Below are 14,331 nucleotides of genomic sequence, written 5' to 3'. Positions count from 1 at the left end.
GGAGCGCGTGGTTTAAAGTCCTGTCCCGCGGGGAGCGCGTGGTTTAAAGTCCTGTCCCGCGGGCGGCGGGGAGCGCCGTGGTTTAAAGTCCTGACCGGCGGGGAGCGCGTGGTTTAAAGTCCTGTCCCCGGGCGGCGGGGAGCGCGTGGTTTAAAGTCCTGACCGGCGGGGGAGCGCGTGGTTTAAAGTCCTGTCCCGCGGCGGCGGGGAGCGCGTGGTTAAAGTCCTGTCCCCGGGCGGTGGGGAGCGCGTGGTTTAAAGTCCTGTCCCGCGGGCGGCGGGGAGCGCGAGGTTTAAAGTCCTGTCCCGCGGTGGAGCGCGAGGTTTAAAGTCCTGTCCCGCGGGCGGCGGGGAGCGCGTGGTTTAAAGTCCTGTCCCGCGGGGAGCGCGTGGTTTAAAGTCCTGTCCCCGGAGGTTTGTTTCCACCTTCGGGGCTGGTACCGATCAGGTTGCCTTGTACGTCACACACTGACGTGCTGAGCGGCGACCCCTCCCAGCAGCTACCGTACAACCAACGAGACGCCTTAGCCCGGATGCCCTGTGTGCTGCCGTGGCGGCCTCGCACGGCCTCACACGTCCACACGCGCGCTCGCGTTCCGCGTGGCGGAACTGGCAGCGGGGAGCGTGCTCCTTGGGGCGTGGTAGCAAACGCGCCCTGCTGGTCTCTCTCCTAGGTATCTGTTACAGTATCAAGAGCCGATTCCTTGCGAGCAGCTGGTCCACGGCCCTGTGTGACATCAAGCAGGCCTACACACAGTTCGGAGGTACTGAGCCGCTTGGAAGGACTGTTGTAGTGCCACACACAGCCCGGCTTGGTGGCTGACTCCTGAAACCCTAGCTGCTTCGGAGGCTGAGATCTGAGGGTCACGGTGTAAAGTCAGCTGGGGGGGGGGGGGGGACGTCTGTGAGCCTCTTCTCCAGGCGTCCACCAGAGAGGCTCGAATGGTAGAACGCCAGCCTCAAGTGACAAAGTCAAGGGCCGTCACTCGGGTCCTGAGTTTGAATCCCATGGCTGGCACGGGTGGTCACCTCTTTAAGCAGCAGCGAGAAGCAGGAAGTGGACGCGGGGGCAGATGCTCGTTCCACGTGTGATCACCATGCAGGGACAGGCCACAGCGGCCGCCTCGGGCCCGGGAATCCAGGGGCCAGCATGGGTTGTGCTCCCAGCGTCCGTGTCCTGTCCTGGCTGGGCCACGTCCCGGAAGCGAGGGCCGCTCAGGCTGCGTGGGCGGGCGGCTGGCGCTCAGCTGCTTTCCCTTTTCTCCAGGCAAGCGTCCTTCGGCGTGTCACTGCTCTACATCGGCTGGGACAAGCACTATGGCTTCCAGCTGTACCAGAGCGACCCCAGCGGGAACTACGGGGGTTGGAAGGCCACGTGCATCGGCAACAACAGCGCCGTGAGTACCCCCCCCCCCCGCGTGCGTGCAGACAGCGTCCACCTTCTGCTGTCGGGGGTGCCCAGGGCGCCCGCCCCTCATCCCTGCGCCCCGGAGACGGAGAGCTGCGGGCCGGGGCTCAAGGCCAGCCCGGGCGGAAAAGTTCCGAGACTCCTGTCTCCAAGGAGCCGCCGCAAAGCTGGGAGAGGAGCTGCGCTCGAGCGGTAGAGCGCCAGCCTTGAGCACCAACGCCGAGTGCAAGCCCAGCACCCGCACACACACACACCGGACTCCCTCCCCCCTTCCCGTCCCACCCCTGCCGTGAACGTGGCGCACGCGGCTGCCACGCGCGTGCACAACGGGGCTCCCACTGCAGATGAGTTGATGAGCGTGTGGTGCGTGCGTGTGTGCGTGCGTGTGTACCAGTGTTGCCCTTGGTCGTCCCAGCACGCCCCGAACCCCTTCCTCTCGGCTTGCCTGGTTGCACTGGCTCCGCACTGGGCAGGCGCTGTTCTGGACAGATCCGCCACTGACCTTGGGCAGCGCGTGAAGGAAAGTCTGTGTTGGCGGCTTGTGTTCCAGGCCGCCGTGTCGATGTTGAAGCAAGACTACAAAGAGGGGGAGATGACCCTGAAGTCGGCCCTTGCTCTGGCCATCAAAGTGCTCAATAAGACCATGGATGTTAGTAAGCTGTCCGCCGAAAAAGGTAACGCCCCGCCCTGGCCCCGTCCCTCCGGATCAGCCCCCCAATGCTGGGGTGGCGGGGCTGTCTGCCCTGCGCCTGCTCCCTGCCCGAGGGGAACTTGGGCGGCCACGGCCTGCGGCCTCGTGGCAGCTTTAGGACTTGAGCGTGAGTTCCGTCAGTCCCGGCCGCCTGAGTCCTGCCCCAGGCCAACCCCCCCCTCCCGCGTGCATGCCCCGACCTGTGTCAGCGCGTGTGTGTAGGCCAGACACACTTGATCCTGTCCAAGGCAGAAATGCTTGCCACGGTCCTCAGAACCCACCCTGTCCCCTGGATAGGCTGCGCCCTCTCTCTCTCTCTCTCTCTCTCTCTCCCCCTCCTTTCTGGTCAGTGGCGGGGCTTGCTGTTGGGTCGGACGCTGCCCCTGCACTCTTTCTCTCAAGTCTAGCGCTCTCCCACTTTGAGCCACAGCTCTACTTCCTGGTAGCTAATTGGAGATGAGAGTCTAAAGGACGTCTTGACTGGGCTGGCTTTGAACCGAGGTCCTCAGATCTCGGCCTCCCGAGTAGCTGGGACGACAGGCGCAAGCCGCTCAAGCCCGGCCTGCTCATCTTTTTTTAAATAAATTTATTTTTATTTTTTTTTGGCCAGTCCTGGGCCTTGGACTCAAGGCCTGAGCACTGTCCCTGGCTTCCTTTTTGCTCAAGGCTAGCACTCTGCCACTTGAGCCACAGCGCCGCTTCTGGCCGTTTTCTGTATATGTGGTGCTGGGGAATTGAACCCAGGGCCTCGTGTATCCGAGGCAGGCACTCTTGCCACTAGGCTATATCCCCAGCCCCTTCATCTTTTTTTTAATGTTATTTGTTTTCTGTTGATGTGGTAGCCAGGAGTTGGAGCAGGGCCTCCTGCAGGCTAGGCAAGCGCTCTGCCACGGAGCCGCGTTCCCAGCCCCTGCTCCTCTCAGCGTTAAGCAGAATTCAGCTGAAATCGTAAGAGCTCATCTAGCTCACACGCGGGTGTGCTTAGTGAACAGATAGGTTAGGGGAGGTCACTTCCATTCCAGGGTCAGAAGTTCCAGGCATAAAGCACGGTGGAACTCTTCTCTCCAGTGAACCCCAAAAAGCTGGAAGGGGTTCTGCAACCCACTGGCCTGGAGCAAAAGAAGCTCAGTGACAGCACCCAGGCCCTGAGTTCCAGTCCCAATCCAACCAGAAAAAATAGAGGAATATGAGTCATAGTAATCATAAAGATGCAGAGTAGTTGACCAAGTCTCCATCGGCTGCGGCCTGTGGCGTGGGTGTGGCGTGGCGCGTGACGTGGCGTCTTGTTTGCAGTGGAAATCGCCACGCTCACGAGGGAGCATGGGAAGACAGTGATCCGCGTGCTCAAGCAAAAGGAGGTGGAGCAGCTGATCAAAAAACACGAGGAGGAGGAGGCCAAAGCCGAGCGGGAGAAGAAGGAGAAGGAGCAGAAGGAGAAGGACAAGTAGGCGGGGCAGCGCGCACGCCCTTGCCAGGACGCGCCATCTTCCCTGCCCAGCCGCCCAGGTCTCTGGGCGTCGGCTGGACAGCGAGCAGGGGCGCCCGCCCCCGGCCTCCGTGCCGCCCGTCCGTGGCTGCTCTGTACACGACGGCTCGTTCTTGACGGACATGTTTGTCTTTCACCCCTAGTTTTTTCGAGTAAAACTTGGAAAGAATGGAACGGGAGTGAGGGGAAGCGCCAGGTGCTCCCAGTGCTGGGGTCGCCAGAGCCTGGGCTTCGCTGCGGGTGTCAGGTGCGCGTTCACGCGTGCGTGGTCTTCGTCTCTGCCTCGTCCCCCAGGGTTGGCCTGAGAACAGCGCGTGGGCCTCGCGAGCAGCCCGGGGCGGGGGGGGGGGGCAGGAGAGCCGCGGGGCGCCGCGCTGTGTGCCCCGAGCAGCCCCGGGGAGGGGAGGCTGGGGGGGGGCAGGGGGAGCCGCGGGGCAGCCCCGAGCTGCGTGGAAGGGGGACGGCCGGGCCGGGCTGAGCTCGCACCCCGGCAGCCCGGGCTGGGCTGCGGTGGCCGCGCTGCGGTTCTCCCCACACCTACTGAGCTAAACCTCCGGGCCTGAGGCCCGTGTCGCGCTTTGAACCAGGGCCTTTACCACCCTTTGCCCCCCAGCAGCGTCCCCCCTCACCCCCCGCCCAGCCCCCCATCCTGGGGCTTGAACTCAGGGCCTGGGCGCTGCCCCTCCGCTAGTGCTCGGCCACTGGAGCCACGGCGCCCCTTGCAGAGGTTTCTGAGTAGCTTCCTGGGAGACGCCTCGGGGCTGGCGTCAGACTGCGGCGCTCGCGCCCCGGCCCCGGCCCCGCCCGCCGCAGCCCGGCCCCAGCCCTCGGCTGGCCGCCGCGCCCATAGTGCGGTCGGCGGGGTCGGGATCGCAGTTCAAAGCTCGCCCGGGCAAGGTCGCTCGCGAGCCCCCCCGGGCTTCCCACGGACACGCGAGCGCGCTGTGGCCTTGCGCACCGAGCGCCCGGGACCGCGCACACCGCGGCCCACCGCAGGCCAGGGCGGGACGCGTGGCTCGGGGCGGGCAGCCGAGTCGCGAGTAACCCGGCCCCGAGGGCAAGGCCCAGGGCCGCCCAAAAGAGAAGCGGACAGCGCGCGGCACAGGACACCCGGGCCACTGGAAGCCCGCGCCCGTGCACGGGCCTGGGGCCCTGCAGGCGCTGGCGCGGGGTCTCGGGTGCGTGTGGGCCGCGAGCGCTGGGCGTCCTTGCCGTCCGTCCGCTGCTGCTGCTCCTCCGGATTCTCGGGTCTGTCCGCCCCTGGCTGTGCGCGCGCTCTGACAGCACGGCCTCGTGGCCGGGTCGGGAGGAGCCGGGTGGCAGCCTGCAGACGCAGCTGAGGAGGCGGAGCCGCGCATGCGCACTGCGCGCGGGGTCGGGAGGAGCCGGGGGTGGCCTCCTGCCGCCGCAGCTGAGGAGGCGGGGCCGCGCATGCGCACTGCGCGCGGGGGCGGGAGGAGCCGGGTGGCACCCTGCCCACGCTGCTGAGGAGGCGGAGCCGCGCATGCGCACTGCGCGTGGGGTCGGGAGGAGCCGGGGTGGCAGCCTGCCGCCGCAGCTGAGGAGGCGGAGCCGCGCATGCGCAGTGCGCGCGGGGTCGGGAGGAGCCGGGGTGGCAGCCTGCCGCCGCAGCTGAGGAGGCGGAGCCGCGCATGCGCAGTGCGCGCGGGGTCGGGAGGAGCCACAGCTGCTGCGCCGCCGCCTCGGTCGTCCTGGTCTCTAAGAATCACACACTTGCGGGGGGGGGGGGGGGGGGGGGGGCGGGGGGCGGGGGGCGGGGGGCGGGCGGGGCTCCCGGAGGGCCTCACCCCAGCCGCCCCGCGGGCCTCGCCCTCTGAGGGGCGCGCTCCCAGGCACAGCTCGGACACGCGTGTGCTCCGGGGACAACTGGCATTGGCGGGGTGTCCGGGGGGTCTGTGCGGGGGTCCGCGCGGGGGCGTGCTCGCGGGGGGGTCCGGGGGTCCGCGCGGGGCGTGCTCGCGAGGGGTCCGGGGGTCCGCGCGGGGCGTGCTCGCGAGGGGTCCGGGGGTCCGCGCGGGGCGTGCTCGCGGGGTGTCCGGGGGGTCTGTGCGGGGTCCGCGCGGGGCGTGCTCGCGGGGGGTCCGGGGGTCCGCGCGGGGCGTGCTCGCGAGGGGTCCGGGGGTCCGCGCGGGGCGTGCTCGCGAGGGGTCCGGGGGTCCGCGCGGGGGCGTGCTCGCGGGGTGTCCCGGGGGTCTGTGCGGGGTCCGCGCGGGGCGTGCTCGCGGGGTGTCCGGGGGGTCTGTGCGGCGTCCGCGCGGGGCGTGCTCGCGGGGTGTCCCGGGGGTCTGTGCGGGGCGTGCTCGCGGGGTGTCCCGGGGGTCTGTGCGGGGCGTGCTCGCGGGGTGTCCGGGGGGTCTGTGCGGCGTCCGCGCGGGGCGTGCTCGCGGGGGTGTCCCGGGGGTCTGTGCGGGGCGTGCTCGCGGGGTGTCCGGGGGTCCGTGCGGGGTCCGCGCGGGGCGTGCTCGCGGGGTGTCCCGGGGGTCTGTGCGGGGCGTGCTCGCGGGGTGTCCCGGGGGTCTGTGCGGGGCGTGCTCGCGGGGTGTCCGGGGGGTCTGTGCGGCGTCCGCGCGGGGCGTGCTCGCGGGGTGTCCCGGGGGTCTGTGCGGGGCGTGCTCGCGGGGTGTCCCGGGGGTCCGTGCGGGGTCCGCGCGGGGCGTGCTCGCGGGGTGTCCCGGGGGTCTGTGCGGGGCGTGCTCGCGGGGTGTCCCGGGGGTCCGTGCGGGGTCCGCGCGGGGCGTGCTCGCGGGGTGTCCCGGGGGTCTGTGCGGGGCGTGCTCGCGGGGTGTCCCGGGGGTCCGTGCGGGATCCGCGCGGGGCGTGCTCGCGGGGTGTCCCGGGGGTCCGTGCGGGGTCCGCGCGGGGCGTGCTCGCGGGGTGTCCCGGGGGTCCGTGCGGGGTCCGCGCGGGGCGTGCTCGCGGGGTGTCCCGGGGGTCCGTGCGGGGCGTGCTCGCGGGGGGTCCGGGGGGTCTGTGCGGGGTCCGCGCGGGGCGTGCTCGCGGGGGGTCCGGGGGGTCCGCGCGGGGCGTGCTCGCGGGGGGGTCCGGGGGGTCTGTGCGGGGTCCTCGCGGGGTGTCCCGGGGGTCTGTGCGGGGTCCGCGCGGGGCGTGCTCGCGGGGTGGTCCGGGGGTCCGCGCGGGGTGCAGAGCCTCTGTGGGGGGGGCCTCCCCCCGCCCCCGTCCCCAGCCAGGCTCTGTCCGCTCTCGTAAGGACGGGTGGTGCGTCCTAATGACCCCCCTTCAGTCCGGTTACCCCTGAAGTGGGGCGGGGGGGCGGAGGGGCCCCCAATTCCCGCTGACTCCTCCGCCGCCCGCCTCCAACCACCGGCCGGGCTGGCGCGCTAACAGGAATCCTGTGCGGGGGTCGCGCGCGCGGCCTCCAGCGGCTGGGGGGCCGGGGGGGCGGGGGGGCGAGGGAGGGAAGTGGGGGGGCATCACCGCGGGAAGCCAGCTGGGGCGGGAAAGTGAGGCTCCGTCTCCCTCAGCACAGAAGCCCGCGCTGGTGCCGTGGCTCCAGTGGTCGGGGGCGGCCTCGAGCCCACGAGCCCAGGGGCCGGGAGCGTGGCCGAGTGGCGGAGCGCTCGCCTCCCGTCCATGAGGCCCTGGGTTCGAGTCCCCAACACCACATAGACAGAAAATAGCCAGAGGGGGCGCTGTGGCTCAAGTGGCAGAGTGCTAGAGCCTTGAGCAAAAAGGAAGCCAGGGACAGTGCTCAGGCCCTGAGTCCAAGGCCCAGGACTGGGGGGCTTGCACATGCGCACACACGCGTGCACACACACATTCACACACTCAAAGCCTTGAGATGGTTTCCTTCTGGTGAACTTGAAGCCACGCGTTTAGAAACGAGCTGTAAAGGAAAAGGCGTTTCCAGTGCGCTGGGATCACTCGTCTGGCCCTCCAAGGGCTCACAAAGACAGGACATGAACTCCTTCCACACTCGGGGGGTACAGGACATGAACTCCTTCCACACTCGGGGGGTACAGGACATGAACTCCTTCCACACTCGGGGGGTACAGGACATGAACTCCTTCCACACTCGGGGGTACAGGACATGAACTCCTTCCACACTCGGGGGGGTACAGGAGATGATCAACTCCTTCCACACTCGGGGGGGGGGTCCAGGACATGAACTCCTTCCACACTCGGGGGGGGGTACAGGACATGAACTCCTTCCACACTCGGGGGGTACAGGACATGAACTCCTTGTCCACACTCGGGGGGGTACAGGAGATAATGAACTCCTTCCACACTCGGGGGGGTACAGGACATGAACTCCTTCCACACTCGGGGGGTACAGGACATGAACTCCTTCCACACTCGGGGGGTACAGGACATGAACTCCTTCCACACTCGGGGGGGTCCAGGACATGAACTCCTTCCACACTCGGGGGTACAGGACATGAACTCCTTCCACACTCGGGGGTCCAGGACATGAACTCCTTCCACACTCGGGGGGTACAGGAGATAATGAACTCCTTCCACACTCGGGGGGGGTACAGGAGACGATGAACTCCTTCCACACTCGGGGGGGTACAGGACATGAACTCCTTCCACACTCGGGGGGTACAGGACATGAACTCCTTGTCCACACTCGGGGGGGCAAAGCCCGCCTGGGCGGGAAGGTCTGGGAGGGCGGGCGGGGCCTGGGCCGTGGCGGGCGGGGGAGGAGCCGGGAAGGGAAGGGGCTCCGGCCGTCCACGCGGCTCTGCACGGTGCGCGTGCCACCGACACACCAACTTGTTTTTTTTGTCGGTTGTGGGGCTTGACTCGGGGCCCGGGCGCGTCCCGGAGCCTCCCGGTGCTCCGGGCTGGCGCTCCACCACTTGGGCCACGGCGCCACTTCTGGTGTCCGCGCTGGAGCTGAGCCCACGGCCGTTCCCGCCCGGGCCGGCTTTGAACCTCAGCCCCCAGATCCGGGCTCCTGAGCCCCAGCGCCCCGCCTCCGGCTCCTTTGTCTTGCGGGGCGGGGTTCTGGGACTGGGACTTGGGGGACTGACGCTCCACCGCTTGAGCCCCCCCCCCGCCCCCCGTCTCGGGGTGGGTCATTGGGGTGAGAGTCTCACAGCCTGGACGGCCCGCTCAGCCTCCTGGGGGGGTTAACGCCTGAACCCCGATCCTGGCCGGTGGCTCAGAGTGAGGTGGAGGAGCGATGGCGCCGCCGTCACCCCCGGAGAGCCCTGCGCCGCCGGGGCGCCCTCCCGGCCTCGGGTGAGGCGGCCACTGCGGTGCGACTTAGGAGCCAGGCTGAGCAGAGCGGCAAAGGGGAGAAGGGGCGTCGCCCTCGACGCCGAGCGGGAGGCCGCCCCACGGGGCCCCATCTGCCCCGACCCCGTCACCCCTGCACTTAGGAGTCAGATGTGGAGCAAAATTTAATTAACTTTGGTTGGTGGTGGGGCTTGAACTCAGCATTGAGCCCCAGCGCCACTTCCAGCATTTGGGGGTGCTTCATTAGGATGAGACCCCTGAGGACTGGGAAGGTGGCCCAGTGGCGGAGCGCTCGCCTCGCAGGCAGGAAGCCCGGGGTTCGACTCCCCAGCACCACACACACAGAAAAAGCCGGAAGTGGCGCTGTGGCTCAGGTGGCAGAGTGCTAGCCTTGAGCAAAAAGAAGCCAGGGACAGTGCCTCAGGCCCTGAGTTCAAGCCCCAGGAGATGGGGCTGGGGATATGCCTAGTGGCAAGAGTGTTTGCCTCGCAGGCAGGAAGCCGGGGTTCGATTCCCCAGCACCACACACACACAGAAAAATGCTGGAAGTGGCGCTGTGGCTCAAGTGGCAGAGTGCTAGCCTTGAGCAAAAAGAAGCCAGGGACAGTGCTCAGGCCCGGAGTCCAAGCCCCAGATGGGCCAAGGAAGAGTGAAGGCCCTGAGTTCAAGTCCAGTACTGGCACAAAGTAAAAACGGTCCACATTCATAGACAAGGGATATTATATTGCACCTTCTGACGGTGGAAATGATATTTGGTGTGTGTGTGTGTGTGTGTGTGTGTGTGTGACTTGAACTCTGTCTCTTAGCTTCCTCTGCTCCAGGCTGGTGCTCTACCCTTGAGCCACAGCGCCACCTCCTTTCTTTTTGGTGGTTCATTGGAGATGAGGGTCTCCCAGACTTTTTGGCGTTAAACCAGGACGCTCAGATCTCAGTCTCCCGAGTAGCTAGGATGGCAGGCGGGAGCCTCCCGTGCCGGGTGCAATATCTCTTAATTTTTCTTTTTTTTTCAAATTTGTTTGTTTTTTGCCAGTCCTGGGCCTTGGACTCAGGGCCTGAGCACTGTCCCTGGCTTCTTCTTGCTCAAGGCTAGCACTCTGCCACTTGAGCCAACAGCGCCACTTCTGGCTTTTTCTGTGTATGTGGTGCCAAGGAATCGAACCCAGGGCTTCATGTATACAAAGCGAACACTTTACCGCTAAGCCATATTCCCAGCCCCTCTTCATTTTTCTTTTTTGGCTTCACAAGAGCTATTTGTCAGGGATACAATATAATTTATTCTTTTGTAGCTGAGTTTCCTTACTAATTTTTTTTTTGTGAGTGACTGGGCCAGAGGCATCATAAAATTATAACCAGCACAGCGCATCCTGCAGAAGGCTCACAAATTTATATCTGAGCTCATGCGCTACTATTTAGTTATTTCTATCTGATAAAAATAGCGCAGGCCAGTTAATTCCCTTTCCCAAAGCTCTACTAAAATGTCTGTACGTTCACATTTTCATGACAGCCAGTGAAGTAGATCTTTGACAAGGGGCCTTTCCTTTAAAGAAATTCTTCTGAAATTAAAGTTCAATACCTTATCAATAGCTTGTTTTCCCTTCTTGTATCTGCAAAAAAAAAAATCATTTGATTTCAACAGTAAAACCAAGGGCATCCTTTTTTTTCACGTTGGTCTTGGAACTAGAGCTTGAACTCAAGACCTGGGCCACAGCTCCACTCCTGGCTTTCTTTCTGCTTGTGGGGTTTGAACCCAGGGCCTGGGCGCTGTCCTGAGCATTTTTGGCCAAGGCCGGCGCTCTGCCACGTTGAGCCACAGCGCCACTTCCAGTTTCCTGGTGGTTCACTGGAGATGAGCGTCTCACGGGCTCTCCTGCCCGGGCTGGCTTTGAACCGCCGTCCTCAGACCTCAGCCCTCTGATTGGCAAGGATGACAGGCGAGAGCCACTGGTGCCCAGCAGTAGCATCCATTTTTATCTTTAATTAACTCCGCAGTTAAAGGCTCACAGCGGAATCTGTCACAAACCGCAACACCAGTGATGAATGCGAGCCTTAAAGCGGCTGCTAGCTCTGGATTTAGCTCAGCTTGACCCCATTAGAGAAAAGAAAAGCCAGCAACAGTGTCAATAAGAGCCCGCCCACGCCGACGCACCCGCCTTCTTGTTCTTCTAGCTCCTCTCCCTCCCTTGCTCCTGGTTTCAATTCCAGGGCACCCCCCACTTTTCCCTTGGCTTTCAGAAGTATAAAAGCCATCAGAGGGCAGGGAACGCGGCCTAGTGGTACAGTGCTCGCCTCGTGGACACGAAGCCCTGGGTTCGATTCCCCAGCACCACATAGATAGAAAATGGCCAGAAGGGGCGCTGTGGCTCAAGTGGCGGAGTGCTAGCCTTGAGCAAAGAGAAGCCAGTGACAGTGCTCAGGCCCTGAGTTCAAGGACCAGTACCAACACACACACACACACACACACACACACTCATACACGCCCGTCATACTGGCTAGCTCTGCAGAGCACTTGGCGGTGTGCTAAGCACTCACGCCCTTGGTCTGTGTCACCAGCCAGGTCTTCGGGGCCTGCAGGTCAGACGCTTGTGAGGACGGACAGCCTGTGTGGAATTTGGCCGGGGCTCAGCCTCCACGGGAGCCCTGGCCGTCGGGGAGCCGGGCGCCCTAGCTCGCCTTCCTCTCCTCCTGCAGCCAGTCCTCGCAGTGAGCCCGTGTGCTCAGGGGACTCGGCCCCGTGGGGTGAGGCACACGCAGCTGCTGCCTCCGTGCCAGGGAGCGGGGCCGTGGAGGAGGACGGCGCAGGACGCAGGCGGGGCTGGTGTGAGTGTGAGTGAGTGTGTGTGTGCGTACTGGGGCTCGAACTCAGGTCCTCAGTCTCGGCGGGGCTCGGCCGCGTCCTCCAGGCTCCCGAGGCAACCCAGGTGTGAGGCTGGCGCTCGACGGCCGCTGGGGCAGGGAAGCCTTGGAGATCCCACCGAGACGACCCGCGCGAGGGCGTGGCTCACGGGGGTGGGGGGGGACGAGCACCAGCCTCGAGGGGCGTGGCTCACGGGGGTGGGGGGGGACGAGCACCAGCCTCGAGGGCGTGGCTCACGGGGGGTGGGGGGGACGAGCACCAGCCTCGAGGGCGAGGGTCACGCGGATGGGCGCCAGCCTCGAGGACGAGGGTCACGCGGATGGCGTGGCTCACGGGGGACGAGCACCAGCCCTCGAGGGCGTGGCTCACCAGGATGGGCGCCAGCTCGAGGGCGAGGGTCACGCGGATGGGCGTGGCTCACCGGGGGAGGAGCACCAGCCTCGAGGGCGTGGCTCGCGTGGATGGGTGAGGCTCACGCGGATGGGCGTGGCTCACGCGGATGGGCGTGGCTCACCAGGATGAGCACCAGCCTCGAGGGCGTGGCTCACGCGGGTGGGCGTGGCTCACGGGGGATGGGCACCAGCCTCGAGGGCGTGGCTCACGCGGATGGGCGTGGCTCACGCGGGTGGGCGTGCTCACGCGGACCGGCACCAGCCTCGAGCGGAAAGCGAAGAGCGCGCTCAGGCCTGGAGATCAAACTCCAGTACGCAGCGAACAGAACACAGGACAGGGAGGGAGGAGGGAGGGAGGGAGGGAGGGAGGGAGGGAGGGGGGGACAGTTGGCGAATCTCCCTAGGGAACCAGAGGCCGCCCGCCCGCACCCCGCACTTTGGCTGGCTTGGTGTGTGTCCCCCGCGCTGGCTCGGTGCGTGTCCCCCGCGCTGGCTCTGGCTCGGTGCGTGTCCCCCGCGCTGGCTCGGTGCGTGTCCCCGGCGCTGGCTCGGTGCGTGTCCCCCGCGCTGGCTCGGTGCGTGTCCCCGGCGCTGGCTCGGTGCGTGTCCCCCGCGCTGGCCGGTGCGTGTCCCCGGCGCTGGCTCGGTGCGTGTCCCCGGCGCTGGCTCGGTGCGTGTCCCCCGCGCTGGCTCGGTGTGTGTTCCCCGCGCTGGCTCTGGCTCGGTGCGCGTCCCCCGCGCTGGCTCGGTGCGCGTCCCCGGCTCTGGCTCGGTGCGCGTCCCGGCTCTGGCTCGGTGCGCGTCCCCGGCTCTGGCTCGGTGCGCGTCCCCGGCTCTGGCTCGGTGCGCGTCCCCGGCTCTGGCTCGGTGCTCGTCCCCGGCGCTGGCTCGGTGCGCGTCCCCGGCTCCGGCTCGGTGCGCGTCCTCGTGTCCCCCGCGCTGGCTCGGTGCGTGTCCCCCGCGCTCGCTCTGGCTCGGTGCGTGTCCCCGGCGCTGGCTCGGTGCGTGTCCCCGGCTCTGGCTCGGTGCGCGTCCCCGGCTCCGGCTCGGTGCGCGTCCCCGGCTCTGGCTCGGTGCGTGTCCCCGGCTCTGGCTCGGTGCGTGTCCCCGGCGCTGGCTCTGGCTCGGTGCGTGTCCCCGGCGCTGGCTCTGGCTCGGTGCGTGTCCCCGGCTCTGGCTCGGTGCGTGTCCCCGGCGCTGGCTCGGTGCGCGTCCCCGGCTCTGGCTCGGTGCGTGTCCCCGGCGCTGGCTCGGTGCGTGTCCCCCGCGCTGGCTCGGTGCGTGTTCCCCGCGCTGGCGCTGGCTCGGTGCGTGTCCCCGGCTCTGGCTCGGTGCGCGTCCCCCGCGCTGGCTCGGTGCGCGTCCCCGGCTCTGGCTCGGTGCGTGTCCCCGGCGCTGGCTCTGGCTCGGTGCGTGTCCCCGGCGCTGGCTCTGGCTCGGTGCGTGTCCCCGGCTCTGGCTCGGTGCGTGTCCCCGGCGCTGGCTCGGTGCGCGTCCCCGGCTCTGGCTCGGTGCGTGTCCCCGGCGCTGGCTCGGTGCGTGTCCCCCGCGCTGGCTCGGTGCGTGTTCCCCGCGCTGGCGCTGGCTCGGTGCGTGTCCCCGGCTCTGGCTCGGTGCGCGTCCCCCGCGCTGGCTCGGTGCGCGTCCCCGGCTCTGGCTCGGTGCGCGTCCCCCGCGCTGGCTCGGTGCGCGTCCCCGGCTCTGGCTCGGTGCGTGTCCCCGGCGCTGGCTCTGGCTCGGTGCGCGTCCCCGGCGCTGGCTCGGTGCGTGTCCCCCGCGCTGGCTCGGTGCGTGTTCCCCGCGCTGGCTCTGGCTCGGTGCGTGTCCCCGGCGCTGGCTCGGTGCGTGTCCCCCGCGCTGGCTCGGTGCGCGTCCCCCGCGCTGGCTCTGGCTCGGTGCGTGTTCCCCGCGCTGGCTCTGGCTCGGTGCGCGTCCCCGGCGCTGGCTCGGTGCGTGTCCCCCGCGCTGGCTCTGGCTCGGTGCGCGTCCCCGGCGCTGGCTCTGGCTCGGTGCGTGTTCCCCGCGCTGGCTCTGGCTCGGTGCGTGTTCCCCGCGCTGGCTCTGGCTCGGTGCGCGTCCCCCGCGCTGGCTCTGGCTCGGTGCGTGTTCCCCGCGCTGGCTCTGGCTCGGTGCGTGTCCCCGGCTCTGGCTCTGTGCGTGTCCCCCGCGCTGGCTCGGTGCGTGTCCCCCGCGCTGGCTCTGGCTCGGTGCGTGTCCCCGGCTCTGGCTCTGTGCGTGTCCCCCGCGCTGGCTCGGTGCGTGTCCCCCGCGCTGGCT

At 67.3% G+C, this 14,331-nt stretch overlaps 1 protein-coding gene across 1 annotated transcript in view; it reads left to right on the top strand.

The window, feature by feature from the left end:
- The window catches only part of Psma4 (proteasome 20S subunit alpha 4), an 11,275-nt gene extending 7,522 nt beyond the window's left edge, over window positions 1-3,753 (top strand). Inside the window, exons 8-10 of the mRNA XM_048369451.1 lie at window positions 1,273-1,397; window positions 1,959-2,082; window positions 3,393-3,753. Coding sequence (XP_048225408.1) covers window positions 1,273-1,397; window positions 1,959-2,082; window positions 3,393-3,547 — 404 coding nt within the window. The 3' untranslated portion in view covers window positions 3,548-3,753. The remainder of the gene's footprint in view (window positions 1-1,272; window positions 1,398-1,958; window positions 2,083-3,392) is intronic.
- Window positions 3,754-14,331: the final 10,578 nt, after the last annotated feature.

Source organism: Perognathus longimembris, chromosome 20 (genome assembly GCF_023159225.1).
Source record: "Perognathus longimembris pacificus isolate PPM17 chromosome 20, ASM2315922v1, whole genome shotgun sequence".
NCBI lineage: Eukaryota > Metazoa > Chordata > Mammalia > Rodentia > Heteromyidae > Perognathus > Perognathus longimembris.
The sequence above is the reverse complement of the archived record's forward strand: the minus strand, read 5'-3'. Positions and strand labels throughout refer to the sequence as shown.